The following is a 16,248-nucleotide window of genomic DNA, read 5'->3' on the forward strand; positions in this document are numbered from 1 at the left end:
CCACTGGCATTTTTCACAGAATAGAAAAAACAATCTTAAAATTTCTATGAAACCATGAAAGATCCTGAATATCCAAAGCAATCTTGAGAAAGGAGGACAAAGTTGGAACACCACACTTCCTGATTTCAAACTATATTACAAAGCTATAGTAATTAAAACAGTATGGTATTGGCATAAACACAAACACATAGATCAATGGCACAAAATAGAGAACCCAGAAATAAACCCACGCATATGGCAATTAAGCTTTTAAAAAGGAGCCAAAAACATACAATGGGAAAAGGATAGTCTCTTCAATAGATGATGTTGGGAAAACTGGATTGCCATATGCAAAACAATAAAACTAGGCCATTATCTTACACCATACACAAATATCAACTGAAAAAACGGTCTTTAATCCTAAGGACTTGAGCATAAGACCTAAAACCATAAATCACCTAGAAGAAAATATAGGGGGTAAGCTCCTTGACATTGATCTTGGCAATGACTTTTTTGATTTGACACCAAAAGCAAAGGCAACAAAAGCAAATATAAGCAAGTGGGACTACCTCAAACTAAAAATCTTCTGCTCAGCAAAAGAAAGCATCAATAAAATGAAAAGGCAAACTACAGAGTGGAAGAAAATATTTGCAAACCACATATCCAATAAGGGGTTAATATCCAAAATATACAGGGAACTCGTACAACTCAATAGCAAAAAGGGAAATAACCTAATTTTGAAATGGGTAAAGGACCTGAATAGACATTTTTCCAGAGAAGACATATAAATGACCCTCAGGTACATGAAAAGGTGCTCAGCATCACATTGCTAATCATCAGGGAGATGCAAATCAAAACCACAATTAAATATCATCTCAAATCTGTTAGTATGGCTATGAAAAAAAGAGAAAAGATAACAAATACTGGCAAGGATGTGGAGAAAAGGGAACACTTGTACACTGTTGTTGGGAATGTAAACTGGTACAACCACTATGAAAAACAGAATGGAGGTTTTTCAAGTACTTAAAAATAAAAATACATATGATCCAGGAGTACCCCCTCGGGGTATATATTCAAAAGAAACTAAACCATTATCTCAAAGAGATATCTATACTCCAATGTTCTTTGCAGCATTATTCACAATAGCCAAGGTATAGAAACAACCTAAGTGTCTGTCAAGAGGTGAATGGATCAAGAAAATATGGTGTATATTACATACAATGGAATATTATTCAGCTTTTTATTTTTTTTAAAAAAGATTGTATTTATTTATTTAAGAGACTGCAAAAGCAAGAGAGAGCACAGAGGGAGAGGGAGAAGCAGACTCACCGCTGAAAGTTGAGCCCAATGCAGGGCTCGATCCAGGACCCTGAGATCATGACCCAAGCTGTAGGCAGACACTTAACCGACTGAACCACCCAGGCACCCCTATTCAGCTTTTTAAAAAAGGAAATCCTGTCATTTGTGACAATATGGACAAATCCGGAAAGCATTATGCTAAGTGAAATAAACCAGAGAAAGGCAAATACTGCATAGTATTGCTTTTATGTTGAATCTCAAAAAAAAAATTTTTTTTTCAAGTCAAACTCATAGAAACAGAGAGTAGAAAAGTGGTTGCCAGTGGGTGAGGTGTAGGGGAAATAGGGAGAGGTCAGTAAAAAGGTAAAAGCTTTCAGTTATAAGATGAATAAAGTCTAAGGATCTAATGCATAACATGGTGACTATAGTTGATAACACAATATCATATAATTGAAATTTGCTAAGAGACTAGAACCTAAAGTGTTCTCACCCCAAAAAAATATTATTAAGGGTAAATATGTGAGGTAATGAATTAATGAATGTGATGGGGGATCCTTTCACAATATATATGTATATGAAATCATCACATTGCATACTTTAAATATTTTACAATTTTGTCAATTATACCTCAATAAAGCTGAAAAAAACAGTTTTCTCATATTTTTAGTTTAAAAAAACAGGTATGTGGAAACTGTAACATCACATTTCTACAGAATATGCTGTTGATTCAAGGTATCCCACTAAAAGCAACTTTAGAGGGTCCCGAAATCCTGCCAGTGCCTTCTGTGTTAGTCCAGTTTCAATTAGGTTCCTTCCATTAAATCCTCTTGGCCCCTGGATACCACCTTTTTACCCTGGCATGAGAAACTGATCTGCCAGTCCATTTTCTTCTGACCAAAGAAATGTGACAATTCACCCGCTTTTAAAAGTTGTTTTTTCCTGGGCGCCTGGGTGGCTCAGTTGGTTAAGTGACTGCCTTCGGCTCAGGTCATGATCCTGGAGTCCCAGGATCGAGTCCCGCACCAGGCTCCCTGCTCGGCGGGGAGTCTGCTTCTCCCTCTGACCCTCCCCCTCTCATGCTCTCTCTCTCTCTCAAATAAATAAATAAAATCTTTTTAAAAAAAAGTTGTCTTTTCCTGAGTTTCAGGTGAAGCAGACACACATTGTTCCCAAGTGACACGTAAGGCGATATGATTGATACCCTTTAAGTCACAATCAGTGATTCTCTAGCCCTTCAAGGCCTTGGTGATGAGTCCTTCTCAGCTCTGAAGTCTCTGATGATGATTCATTTAGAACCCCTCCCTGCCATTCACTCAGAGAAATGATCTCATAGTAAAGTTAACCATAACCATCCTACTGCATAAGGCAGTAACAATGAGGGGATTCTGTCACTAATACCCCAGGTCATCTGTAAAGGAATAACCCAAATAGACTGAAGATCCTGGCATAGATGGATTTCCTTTATCTGTTACTTGTCTGATTCCAGGTTATTTTTTTCTATTATCTCAATTATTTAAAAAGAAAGTTTCTACATCATGAGGAAGTTTCTTAGTATTTTTTCAATTCTTTTTTTCTCTAGAGGAATCACCCTTCTCCCACCCAAAACATTGTAGTCCAGGTTATACTGTCAATTCCATTGCATATGTAATGACAGCAGGTAGACAAAAGTGGTTATGAGGTACAGTTAAGGAATAATGTAAATGACTTTATGCTGCTTGGTTGACTTGACACAGTCCTTCCAAGTTTCCTTATTATAATTCTCCTTTGATTCTTCAGAACTTTCAATTACAGTTCTGTTTACTTCATCATGTATTAACCTTCAGTCTAAGGTCAACTGTTGAATTTAGCCCTTTTGGTCTACAAAAAATCAAAATCCTTTCCAAATACACACCTTTTGGCTTCTGGTAAAAACTCCTCTCTTGAAAGCCTCATGTCCCATCCAACAGACCAGAGTCTTCCTGAACTCCTACTCTTACTCTCAGTCCGTGGCTTTCATAAGACACCTTGTTGGGGCAACCACCACCCTAAAGAGGCCTCCTGTCCACAGTTTAAAAATACTTAGTCTCAATTGTGTGGCCATTTTTCATTACTAATCAATTTGTGGTGAGAAAGAAGGTTTTTTTTAATTTCCATTCCCTTGGGGGAAAAAATAGAAGGGAGAGTTTTTGGGTCCATCCTCACCAGAATTTTCAGCTGTAATGTCTTGGCACAGGGTTTAACCCGGAGAAGACGTTGTTGCCTGACTGACAAATTGATCAAAACCACGAGGCAAGCTGATGAGAGCATGTTCAATTTCTCTTTTTTCTTTTTATTAAGTTGTAATATTGTATTATACAAAAAATATTATATTATACAAATGTATTAAAAGAAAATTAATTTTCAGAAGATGTCAAAACAACTTATACCTCAAAATTGTATACTTAAAGATCTTAAACAGCCAATTCTGTATGCAGACTTCTGAATGAGGTTCAGGTTTGTTTCATAAGTTTTAAAAGCAAAATATGGCACCTTGTGTTGATGATGTTCATGCTGATCCACAATAAATCTCAATTGGAAGAGAGGAGAAAATCTGAAATCCCTGTTTTCACGACAATTCAATATGAACTGCTAGATGCCTGAATCTCCAAGACACAGCCTTTCATCACCCTTCTCTGGGGCTCAGGTCTTGATGTGGAATAAGACAAGTCAGCCAGAACTGGGTTATAACCATGATTTATTAAAAGTAGATAGTAGACACTGAGTATGATAAAGTAAATGGAACTTCAAACAGGTAAAGAGGAAACAAAAAAATCAAGGGTATGCCCAACAATAAATTTCAGAGTCAGAACTGTAACATCAGGCAATCATCAGGAAAGGGGACTCCCTATGGAACAGTGCAAGATAGGAGCACCTTTCTCATGTTGTTATCCACAGTTGGAATTCAAGGGAGAGGACCCCACAGAATCAGATCACACCAAGTGACCAATACGATGTAATGATCAAACACTACTTCCAGCTAGGTATCCCAATAATCAAGTTCTATTTAAATCATACTCCCAAATCTTCTCTCAATCATGGTGAAATAATGGGAATATTGAGAGGAACAGAAAGCAACAGATTGGTCATAGCCCTTGGAGAGGCTGGTAGTGTATGTATGGATTAGTCCATTCTGGGGGTACTGTTTTCCCGTATTGTCTTCGTTATCCAGTCAATGTAGTTCTGCACTCGTGTGTAGATTCCATACGTTCCACACTGGGGGCCCCAGGACACCAGACCAGCTACATAGAATTTGGGGGTCTCTTCATTGGGAACCCGTAGAGCAAAGGCTCCACCACTGTCCCCTTCACAGCTATCAACACCCCTCTCTCCTCCAGCACAGATCATATTATTAGTGAAAACATAGGAATTTATATCCACTTTGACATTTTTGCCTTTCATCTCCCGGCACTTTTCTAAGGGAGCAACGGGTAACATTGCCCCTCGAAGCAGGATCACATGATCTCTTACCTTTGTTCGGCCCCAGCCTGAGATCATTCCCAGGTCTCCCACTGAGGGGTTGTATTCTGAGGAGGTGCCTGGCAGGCAGATGGGGGAGACAGTGGGTCCCATTTTCACTGGCTCTTTCAGCTGCACAAGTGCAATGTCATTGTTGAAATTCTTTCGTGTTTCTGGGGCATCCAGGAATTCCCAACCCGGATGAATAATTACACGCTCAGCAGTGAGCATCTGGGCTTTTGCCAGTTCTGAGGTGACCACTGAGGTGGACCCAACGTACATTACTGGGTCACGGTTTCCCTCCACGACGTGGGCAGCTGTCAGCACCCAGTACTCATCGATGAGAACCCCACCAGCCCATGGGTTTGAAAAGAAGACTTGCCAGGGGAAATTTTGAATCTCTGCAATGATTCCTCCAAATATCCTCTGTGTTCCTCTAAAGGGCTTACTGGGAACACCACACACTAGGAAGGAACAAGAACAAGGTGGAGAGAGAGGAAGAAATAAATTGCTGGCCTCCTGCAAATCCTCCAACCACTCAAAAACCTGCCAGGCATCAGAATTCTCTAGCACAATATAGCCAACCCTGTATTTGGTCAACCATCTCAGTACCAGGTTCATCCTGAATGAAATCACCAAACATCTCCCCCTAACTTTTCCAAAGCCACAGGCAGGCTTGTGGAAGAGACTTCCTAGGTTCAGCATGGAACAGGGGCCCAACTGGAAACAGTGCTGGGAAATTCTTTCCTCATACAGATGGTGGAGGAGGCAACATCCCACCTTCTTCTGATGCCCACATGGAGTGTTTATCGCCTTCTTTACTGAAGTCCTAATTGCAGCTGAGTCCCTCCTAGCAGTCCTTGGAAGTAGGACAAAGAAAGGGTTCTCTTCTTTCCTCTTTCATCTCATTCCGCACTGATTGCAGATTTGATTACTTTGCCATTACCAAATACAACTAAAATGGAATTTTATTCCAGATGAAGTCAGCTGACCTAAATCGCTCAGCAATCAGTCTGAATAGACTCTGAGGTGAGCATAAAAGTCTTTGGACCCAGACAGACCTGGGTTCAAAGTCTACTCCTGCCTCTCACTAACTCTGTGACCTTGTACTCAGTTCCCTCATCTGTGAAATGGGACTAATCATATCTCAAAGGGTTGTTGCAAGGACTGGAATGAGATAATAAATGCAATTAACTAGCTCAGCCCCTAGCTATTACTACCAGAACATTATTATTATTCTGGCTTTGCCTGAAAGCCTTCTTCTATCCAATTGTGATCTGTCTGCAACTCATTTCTTGATGCCAGATAGACTTTTTACATAATAACTGGGCTAGTCAATTGGTCTTGTTTCTGTGTGTGGATTCCTCACTCTCACTTTTCAGGTCCTGTTTTTAGCAATTCTACATCCCCTTACTACAGCTACATTACCAAACTTAACTGGCCCAGAATCTGATATCGTCACTGGTTAACTTTCTATTTCCTGTCAGTTGGCCTGACTCAATGTTGGAGGAATTCCCCAAGGCCCTGGCAAGCCCCCCCCAGCCCAGTGTTGTCTCCACCTCTAGACTAGACTCAGCTAGACCCAGATTAAGTCCTTTCCCAAGAGGACTGCAGCTACTTTCAGAGAGTGGCCCCATACACCGGCACCTGAGTCTATGGTCTGTCCCCGAGACTGAGCCCTCATTACCTGGAACACATTTTGGCAGCTCCGTGCCCAGCAATTTGTTCACCCAGCTCCCGTTGCCAGCGCAGTGATACTCTCCTGGAATAGCACAAAGACACACTCACCACCACATCTCCTCTTTTCCATTCCCCCTTTCATGCAGAGCCTCAGCTCCTCTGAGATTTGAGGAGGGGATCAAATCAAATCAACTAGAAAAGAATCTTGAGGACACCCTCTACACAATGCCTCTGGCCTCTATCCTGCCAAGGGAGGAGAAGGAACAGTTTCCGAAGCAGAAGAGTGTTATGGCAGAAATTAGAAAAATGCTTCAAGTGGGAAAATAAATTAAATTAAATTAAAAGTGGGGCGCCTGGGTGGCACAATCGGTTAAGGGTCCCACTCTTGGTTTTGGCTCAGGTCACGATCTCAGGGTCGTGAGATCGAGCCCCATGACAGGCTCTGCGCTCAGCTTGACATTCTCTCTCCCTCTCCTTCTGCCCCTCCCACTCGCTCTCTCTCTCTCATTCTCTCTCTCTCTGTCTAAAATAAATAAATAAATCTTTAAAAATAATAATAAATTAAAAGCAATAAAGTGGTACATATTGTGCCTTTTCCAGTCCTTCATCCAGTACTAATAAGGCCTCTCCATCAAGAAAGCCAGTCACATAGTATTGGTGACTTGACACTGGAAGCATTACTCCTGTATGTTCTACATTAAATAATTGGTCAAAAGCTGGGTAACCACATGAAAATGGATATTGTAGGGGGAATTTCTGCCATAGTTGTGAAGCTGAGCTCAGTGACCTCTGTTATTCCCTATGGATGATCCTATATCCCCATAGGAAAACTGTATCTTTAGACTAAGCCAAGAGGATAAAGTCCATCCCATCCTTCATTTCTCTCCAAACTCTCTTCCAACCCAGAAAGATTGTTCTATTCCCTTTCCAGCACTCTTATTCTTTCTCCTCTTTTCTCTAGTCAAAGAAACCTACCGCTTTCTTCATCTTCCATGTAATAATATGGCTCCTCACAAGTGTAATGAATGACAGAACCAAATAAAGTATGTTCTGGATCTTCGACTTTACCATTCTGAATGGGTTCAGGAGAGCCACAGTCCACAGCTACAAGAAGAAGGCAGGAGAGTGATGGTTAGGATAGTTACATCCTACTAGGAAGAGTCACTGAGCCAGTTCCATTCTCCCAGCCGTGTCCCTCACTCCTTCCCACCCCCCACGTCCATAAGCGCACCTGAGATGAATCTCCCCAGACCACTGAGTCCTGCCAATTCAGATAGGCCCTTGAAAGCTACAAGGAGGAACCTGCTTCTCAGTGGTTGGTGGAGGATCCTGCAGAAGCCAGGAATGGACTTCTATAGTTCTACTAACTCTACCAATCCCATGGCCTCTTTCTTTGAAAGAAACCTGCTAGTCTGGCCAGTCTGGGCTAGCACTTCATGGATGGCTTCCCTTCAAAAACAAAATCCATGGGGTGCCTGAGTGGCTCAGTCGACTAAATGTCTGCCTTTGGCTCAGGTCATGATCCCAGGGTTCATGCATCAGGCTCCCTGCTCAACAGGAAGCCTGAATCTCCCCCTCCTGCTCCCCCTGCTTGTGCTCTCTCTCTCTCTGTCAAATAAATAAATGAAATCTTTAAAAAAATCCAACCCACTCTCTCACAAGCCTAAGAGGAAAACATGAATTTGAACCTTGATGAGCTGATCTTTTAATTCCCATCAAAAGGGGGGGGGGGAAAGAGTCCCATTTAAAAAAAAATACATACGTTGACATTTCAGTCTGGAATTACTCCACTTTCCATTACTTTGACAAGCAGAATAGAAAGATGTCGAGCCAACACTTCCCTGGAGAATAATACACATCACCATTAATTTATAAGGAGAGATATGGGAAATCAAAGTCAAAAATGAAATTGATCTCTGGCCTTGGATCAATGAGGAGTTCTGACCACAAGAAGCTTGGGGACATCTTAGTAGAATGACCCAAAGCACCCAGAAGTTAAGGCTAAAAGACAACTTTGCCCCAGCATATCAAATCCCCTTCCCCAGGAAGACTAAAGGCAGAAGGAGAGTGTCAATCTGGCCATGACTCACAAGGAAGGACTAAAGATCCTGAGGTGTTCTGTTTGTGGAAAAGGTGTTAAACCTTGCTCAAACAAGGACATTCAGTAAACCATTAGACAATTCCAGTATGCTCATCCTGATGTAAGGATTAGGGAGAAGACCCTAATAGTACTTTACCTGTACAACTTCAAACCCCTCCAGACAGGTTATCTTTACCACATCTTTGAACACATATTTTGCTTTCTCAGGCTCCCAAACAGAATTGGCAGTGACTTCTTTGGGACAAGGAATTGCTTGGAAAGGACAGAAAAAGAAAAATTACCAAAGAGTTGGAGAAACTCTATTCTATTTATATCATCCTCACACTTTCTGAAATCATTCAGTAGTCCTTAATCCTGAGGCCTAACATTCCAATGGAGATGTCTAAAATAATATGGTATTACATACTCCAGGAAGTCATTGAGCCAGTTCCATCCACCCAGCCATGTTAGTACATACTAACTAACCACCCCAGGTTGTCTGCACCTGCAAGCCCAGTTGAAGGATTCCTAAAGGCTCAGGCATTTTTACAACCACTGACAGGTTTAGATCTTGCTGAAGAAGTGAAGTCTCTCAGGATACCTAGCCATATAACAATCTACCTGTTTGGATCTTACATTGTCCAAGGACTTTGGTAACACCAAAGAGCAACTTCTAGGTTACTCACGATCTCCATGGTAACGAAGTTTCCAGCCCTTTTTTTGCCCTGTTTGGTCTGTTTGGAAGATGACATTAAGAGTGTTACTCTTAGTTTCAATATTTAGTGGCTCAGAGAATCCATTACCACAGTAAGGACCAAACTGCTTGTCTCTTGCAACAAACTGAAAAGAAATGAAATGATGAAATCAGCAGAGAGAAAGAACTAAAAGAAAGAGGTAAAATGGAGGGGATAAGAGTAAAGGAGGTAATGAAAGAAACATAAAATAAGAAGGAGGGGAAGAAAAGAGGGGACAGAAAGAAAGACAACTTGTCTTTGAGGAGAAATCTCTCTGTGTGAGTTGGGAGGAAAACTAATCATCACGCACAACTAAACTGTCAGGGCAGTGGCCCTTCGAATCAGCTGGTTCCACATCAAAATCTTCTCTCCGCATAGTCACCACCACTTGGTATCCCTCCTCCAACAGGATCTGATATTCACACCTTGAGTTCTCTGGGTATGGATTGGGATAATTGGGACTTGCAATCTCCCCAATCAGTGTAGTGAATACATCCCCACTGCAATTGACTAAGGGAGAAAAAGAAAGAAAAAAAAAAAGAGGAATCAAATATAGGGTCAAGGAAAGGAGATCCTGCCCCATTCTATGACTCTTCTCATGAACTGAGCATCCCTGACTGGAGTCCACATGCCACAATTACACACCCGATACAAATCAATAGAGATACCCAATGCCTATTGGGTTTCCATCACATTGTTTATGATAGAGCCCCTCAAGGTTAAGAGCAGTCCCAGGTAGACTCTTCACAGGCATCTATCTCTCTTCTCCAATTATTTAACTTGACCCTGTAGTCTTGTCTTCCTCCACTCTTGTGGCTCCCCCGCAGCTTATGGGTAACTAAAGATAGGTGCCAAAGCAAGGCTGAGGCTAGTCAAAATTGGAAGGGTCAACAAAGCTATAACTGAAGCCTCAAGCCACTCCAAATCCCAGGGAACATGCACCCCACTTGATGCCAAGCTCACCTCCACAATTCTTCGTATCATCATGGAGGAAGTATTCTGGGGGGCAGGAGCAGAAGTAACCACCAATGAAGTTGTTGCAGAAGTGGCTACAAGGGGCATCTGCAAAGTCTGTGCACTCATTTATATCTAGAAAAAGTAGAGAAAGATTGAAGTCAAGAACAAAGACATAGAAGGAAGAATGAGTTTAAACCCAAAACTACAAGGGTAATAAAAATTAGGAAAGGCCTATTGCTAACATGAATGAATGAATCACATTTCAGGATGGTATTATTCTATATTACTCTCCATGATTCCGATTCTGGAGTTGAGTCCTGTCATTGCACGGCTATAAGGGAGCTCTCAATGCCAGAGACCCTTGGCCTTTCTCACAAACAGAGCATTTCAGTTCCAGAGACAACACTCTATAGGCTAAACATGATTAAATGTCTTCTGAGGGGAAGTGCAATCAGTATGCTTACCACTTTAGAGGATTTGGGCATTTCTGTCAAATCCAAACAATAGTTTGGCTTTATGAGATGTTCTAACTTCACTTTAACCTAGAGTTAGGTGTAGAAGCACACAGAATTTGAAGGTTTGTTTGCCATTGGATGGGTTTGAATATCATGCATTCCTCTTGTGATTCTTGGCAAGTTACTTAACTTCCCTAGTCCTCACTTTCTTTATCTTTAAGTGGAGATCATTATACTTAGCTTCAAGAGCTGAGGAGAAGATTAAGTTAATATAGATAAAATTCCTAATACAGTGCCCAATTTATAGTGGTTCTCAATAAGTTACTATTTATTACCTATTTTTATCATTATCATCATCATCACTGAGATATAATCTTGTGTTTGAATTTCACAAAGGCAATTCATGGACATACCCAAGTCCAGTCAACACTTCATAAGAGTTATAATTATAAACAGAATCCTTATTCACGGAATCTCTCAGTGTTTGTTCTGCTTCTAATCTTTTGGCTGGATCACTAAGGAACATAGAGAAGGGTGAGCCTTACCTACAGCAACATAGTATGCAGCAAACCCAGTGAAACGCTCTTCATTGGAGAAGTCTGACTTAAAGATCACCTGGAGTTTATTGTATGGGACTTGGAACTCTTCCACAATTGGGGAGTTGGGATTCTTGCTGGTCCTCTGTCCACATAGTTTCCCTTCTTCAAGGTCTCCTGACATTATCTAAGAAAAGAGTCAAAAGGAAGCTAAAAAAGGGTAATATTTTTGGCATGGAGGTCACAGAAGGGGACAGAAAGAATAGAACATTCCACCACCACCACCCCAGCCCTATCCTTTATGTGCTTATTATAATATACCTGCACTGAGTCATATGCGCAGTTCTCTGACAGTTCTATGTCCAGATGGGTGAAGTAGAGATGGATCCCATACCCTTCAGGAACTTCTATATCCCAAGATTTCTCTATGTCATTGGGGTATGCTTGAGGATAGTTAGGGGACAGGATCTCCCCATACATAGTAGGCTCAGCATAAACGGATGCCAAAAGGGAAAACAGCACAATGCACCTGAAAAAAAAAAACATATGGAGAGGGGGGTGACCCAGGTACTGGCAAACTAGTGGAGTGCCCTAGCATTTGTCATGGGTAGAAGAGAGGGGAAAGGGAGGGAAATAGGTAGAAGGGAGGAGGGCAACAGCACATGGAAGAGAATCTTAGGCTGGAATAGAGCAAAAAGGCCTAGGTCAAGCCAAAACCTGGGCTTCAGATCTGAGCTGTTTTCTAGAGAAGATAAAGGGACTAGAGTCCATGTACATCTCTGTAGACTCATGATCACTTACCACATCTCTGGCAATTTGTTCATCCCTGGTGAAGAGCACGCCTCTAGGTCCTGGCTCTCTGCACCTCTGGACTTTGGAGCAAAGGGGTGGCAGGGCTGGCTGTATTTGTCAAACAAACACAGGCACCTGCTTTGGTGATGGGGGTCACCTGGGGTTCAGTGTCACCTTCATAAGAGTAACACACAGGTTAAACAAAGCAATACACTGATCACCACAGGATGCCCGTCATCTCATACCCTCCCTGGTTCTACTTCAATTCACTTTCTAGACTAACACTAGATCTTATCCTTCTCCCATTGCTTCTCTGGATCTTCTCCCAGTTTTCCCAAAAAAAAACATGAGCGCTTTCTCCCAATTTTCTTCCTCCTCTTCCCTCACCCCCACCAGTGACCCCTGCCCCCACTCTATCAGTCTCTCTCCTGCCCTCACAAAACAATATCCCCATTTCCACTCAGGTTTTCAGGAGTCTTTCCCCATCATGACTATCCACCTAGGACATTTCTCCCTCCTCTTTTGGTAAAGATCCCCTTTATCACTTCATACCAGCTCTCTTTACTATGTTTATTATTGCACGTATTTCTGTTGGTGCTCCCCAATGACCACTGATGGAGGGATGACCTTCTTTTACTAGGGGAAGGCAGTGACCTTGGGAGAAGTGGTCTGAGACAGGGTTGGGTGGGGAATGAGGCAAAGGGCAGCTGAATGACAAGAAACACAAAAAGAAAGGAAAGGAAATGTATCCCCTCAATTTCCTACGTTAATTCTCCAGGGTTTGGGGTTTTTTCCTTTATTAAAAAAGATGAGATATCTTTCCATAGTTCCTCAGAGAGTCTTGCCAAAAATGTTTCTAACCCTGAAAACAATGGTAAGTAGTGGGGTAACCGCGAGGGGAGGGGGGAGGGCAACCTAAGAGAAAGAGGTTGCCTATATTCTGCCTTCTTTTACTTTGCTCCTTCCAGCCCTCGGTCTTTGCCCAAAACCTTCCCATGTGAAGTTCTCTGCCTTTCTTTTTCTTCCACCAAAGCTCTGCTCTTCAGTTTTTAAGGTTTTTACCTTCAGAAGCGGATGGGAACAAGTGGGTCAGTCCCTTCTCTCGTGCCAGTGGACATGCTGGGCAACCCTGCCGGCTCCCAGGGAGAGCAGCACCGGGCCTGGTCGCTCCCTCTGCAGGAACTCCGCCGGCCTCCCTGTCCTGGTTCTGTTCATCTGATTCTCTATCCCAGGGTGCATGTCTGAAATTCCCTGATCTAAACAAAGAGGGGGCTGGGAGACCATGACAAGGGAAAGGGTAACTCAGCCTCGATCTTGGAGCTCCCTCTGCTTTTGAAACAAGAACTGCATACTTCTGTCATGCCCAAGGTCTCTTCATCCAGGGCTCCAGGGGGAGAAAGAAGGAGGGGGGAATTCCACCGATTGCTTAATGTTCTTTTCCAGCCAAAGGGTGTGTTAGAGTTTTCAGAGAAGTCAGGTGATTTGTGGGAAAAGGAGGGGATTATTACTGTGGGGGGAAAAGCCAAACCCAGAAAGTCCAACCCTCCAACAATGTATGAATCACGAGTTAAGGGAGAGATGCCAGTCATCTCTGCTCTTAAAGCAAGTTTAATGGGGTTGAATAATGACTTAGACCTAGACCTAAGCTTGTGTGGGATGATGCTCTTCCTCTTCCTAAAATCTCCTCCACATCTCCAAACATCTAAATTCTATCCACCAATCAAGCCCCAGGTCAGATACAATCCAGAGTCCCTTATCCATAACCCTTGGGTCTAAATGAGTTTCAAAATTCAGAATTTTACAGATTTTAAAAAGACAGTGCAGTACATGGACCCAATATTAGGTAACACCTCCTCCTCTCCCTCCCCTCGAGGGGCTGGAATAATGCTCCATTACCAAACATTAATATTTCTGCTGCTACACATATTGATCTTCATGGTAAGTAGAATAATTAAAATTATTATTTGGTTATAATTATATATTATATTTACATATCCCTTATAGTTATAAATTACTTCACATCAGTTCAGGTCAGGTTTTGCTGACAAATGAGTTTTGGTGCCAAACTTGGGGGGAAAAAAAGCCTTTTGGAATTCAGAGTTGTAGATAAGGAACCGAGGGATGGTGGGCTGTACGATTCCCCCACAAAGTCTTCCCTGATCTCTTGGCTCACCTTTATGTCCCCTTATTACTTTACTTCCTACCCTTATCTAGTGACTGCATTCCAATGAATCTACACCAATTGAAGATGCTCCCTTAGTTTACATACCACTAGGAATTAGGCTGCCAATTAATCTATGATATACCATGGATTATAAGATGCCTCCTGATTTCAGGAGCATTAAAATGTCAGGGCAAGGGTGCCTGGGTGGCTCAATGGGTTAGGGGTCAGTCTTCAGCTCAGGTCATGATCCTGGGGTCCTGGATCCAGCCTCCGAGTTGGGCTCCCTGCTCAGCGGGGAGCCTGCTTCTCCCTCTCCCTCTAACCACCCCCCACGCCCCGATCGCTCTCTCTCAAATAAATAAATATAATCTTTTTTAAAAAATGGGGAAACCACATGCCTTGGAATTAATTGCTGGTTGACTCACTCAGCACTGGGCCTGGAGTCAGAGGACTGGCTCATTACCTAACTTTTTAGCTTCTTCAAGTATAAAATGGAGATAACATCAGTTCTGCCTGTCTTACATGGCTGTCAGAAGGATCTAATGAAATAGTGAGAGTGAAAGAGCTTTGCAAACTATGGTGCCAAATAAATGTGCACATTGAAAGGAAGAGAATTATGAGTCAATAAGGTCTCTGAAGGCAGGTTCAGGGTCTGATTCATCTCTGCATTCTCCACCATGTCTAGCGGTGCCATTCGTATAGTAGATATACCTATGACTGTTTGATGTTCCTTTGGCTGCCCAGGGTTTGAATGTCTTTACGACATTTGGAGAGTTCCTTATCATATGATTGGGAATAGAGCCCACCTCCCAGGAGAGAAGATGCAAGTGCAAGAAGTGTATTGCTCCCCACTCCAGCAGCTCTGGACCAGGCCCATGCACTCACACTCCACTAATCAGAGGCATCTGCCTAGGCCTTGAATCCCGAGATTGTCATACCAAGAAACTATGGAGACTCTGGGGACAGTGGTGGCTGCAGTAAGATGAAGGAGACCGGGGCACCTGGGTGGCTCAGTCAGTTGGGCAGCCACCTCTTGATTTCAGCCCAGGTCATGATCTCAGGGTCCTGGGACTGAGCCCCTCAACAGGCTCTGCGCTCAGTGGGGATTCTGCTTCAGGATTCTCTCTCCCTCTGCCCCTCCCCCCACTGACGCACATGTACGCTCTCTCTCTAATAAATAAACAAATCTTAAAAAAAGATGAGGGAGGAAGCAGTGCTCACAAACAGCTTCCAGTGTCCAGAACCAGTGGGTGAGCGTCACAAGCTGAAGTGTCTAGGGCCTAGCAAAGACAGGGCAACAGAGGCAGCCATATTCTTTTTTTTTTTTTTTAAGATTTTATTTATTAATTGTCAGAGAGAGAGCGTGAGCAAGCACAAGCAGGGGGAGTGGCACGCAGAGGGAGAGGGAGAAGCAGGCTCCCCACTGAACAAGGAGCCATATGCAGGGCTCGATCCCAGGATCCTGGGATCATGACCTGAGCCGAAAGCAGATGCTTAACCAACTGAGCCACCCAGGTGCCCCAAGGCAGCCATAGTCTGACCATTGTTCCTGCTGTGAAGATTCCACACTTTGTACTCCAGTGCTCTCAGCATTTCTCTGAGCAATCAATCCAGGATCCCTTTAATAAATTCCTCTTCTGCTCAAATCTACCAGAGTTGGTTTCCATTGCCTGCAACTAAGAACAATGGCTGATAAACATGCTCAGTGAGTATCTGAGAAATGACTGACTGAATGAGCCAATGAGTTCAGACCATTTACTAGCTGCTTTTGGGAGTGTGACCTTGGAAAAGTTACTTAATCCCTCTGAGCTCCAGCTTTATCATGTGTAAAATGGTGATAATATCATCTCCCTCAGGGACGCCTGGGTGGCTCAGTCGTTAAGCATCTGCCTTTGGCTCAGGTCCTGATCCCAGGGTCCTGGGATCGAGTCCCGCATCGGGCTCCCTGCTCAGCGGGAAGCCTGCTTCTCCCTCTGCCCTGCTGCTCCCCCTGCTCGTGCTCTCTCGCTCGCTCTCTCTCTCTTTCAAATAAATAAATTAAATCTTTAAAAAAAAAAAAAAGAAAGAAAGAAAAATCCTAAGGAAAAAAACAAGTGTA

At 42.8% G+C, this 16,248-nt stretch overlaps 1 protein-coding gene across 1 annotated transcript; it reads right to left on the reverse strand.

Annotated features, from left to right (window-relative positions):
- Positions 1–3,974: 3,974 nt before the first annotated feature.
- On the reverse strand, positions 3,975–13,238 carry C1S (complement C1s). Its single transcript, XM_045873928.2, has 12 exons — positions 13,049–13,238; positions 11,996–12,160; positions 11,516–11,723; positions 11,204–11,381; positions 10,210–10,335; positions 9,557–9,756; positions 9,199–9,352; positions 8,670–8,785; positions 8,195–8,273; positions 7,408–7,536; positions 6,440–6,514; positions 3,975–5,216 (listed from the first exon to the last, which is right to left on the reverse strand). Exons 2-12 carry the CDS (start codon positions 12,016–12,018, stop codon positions 4,417–4,419), a joined length of 2,088 nt encoding a protein of 695 aa, XP_045729884.1. The 5' UTR covers positions 12,019–12,160; positions 13,049–13,238; the 3' UTR covers positions 3,975–4,416.
- Positions 13,239–16,248: the final 3,010 nt, after the last annotated feature.

Source organism: Mirounga angustirostris, unplaced genomic scaffold (genome assembly GCF_029215605.1).
Source record: "Mirounga angustirostris isolate CCGP_5_RB_7025 unplaced genomic scaffold, mMirAng1.0.hap1 SCAF_5, whole genome shotgun sequence".
NCBI classification, from domain to species: Eukaryota; Metazoa; Chordata; class Mammalia; order Carnivora; family Phocidae; genus Mirounga; species Mirounga angustirostris.

Excerpts from the sequence above, each read along its gene's own strand:
- C1S (XM_045873928.2), bottom strand. The coding sequence starts at position 12,018 with ATGAACAAATTGCCAGAGATGTG. Across the intron at positions 6,515-7,407 it reads CATGGAAGATGAAGAAAGCG|GAGAGTATCACTGCGCTGGC; the intron begins GTAGGTTTCTTT and ends GTGCTATTCCAG. Across the intron at positions 5,217-6,439 it reads GCTGCCAAAATGTGTTCCAG|TGTGTGGTGTTCCCAGTAAG; the intron begins GTAATGAGGGCT and ends GTTCCTTCCTAG.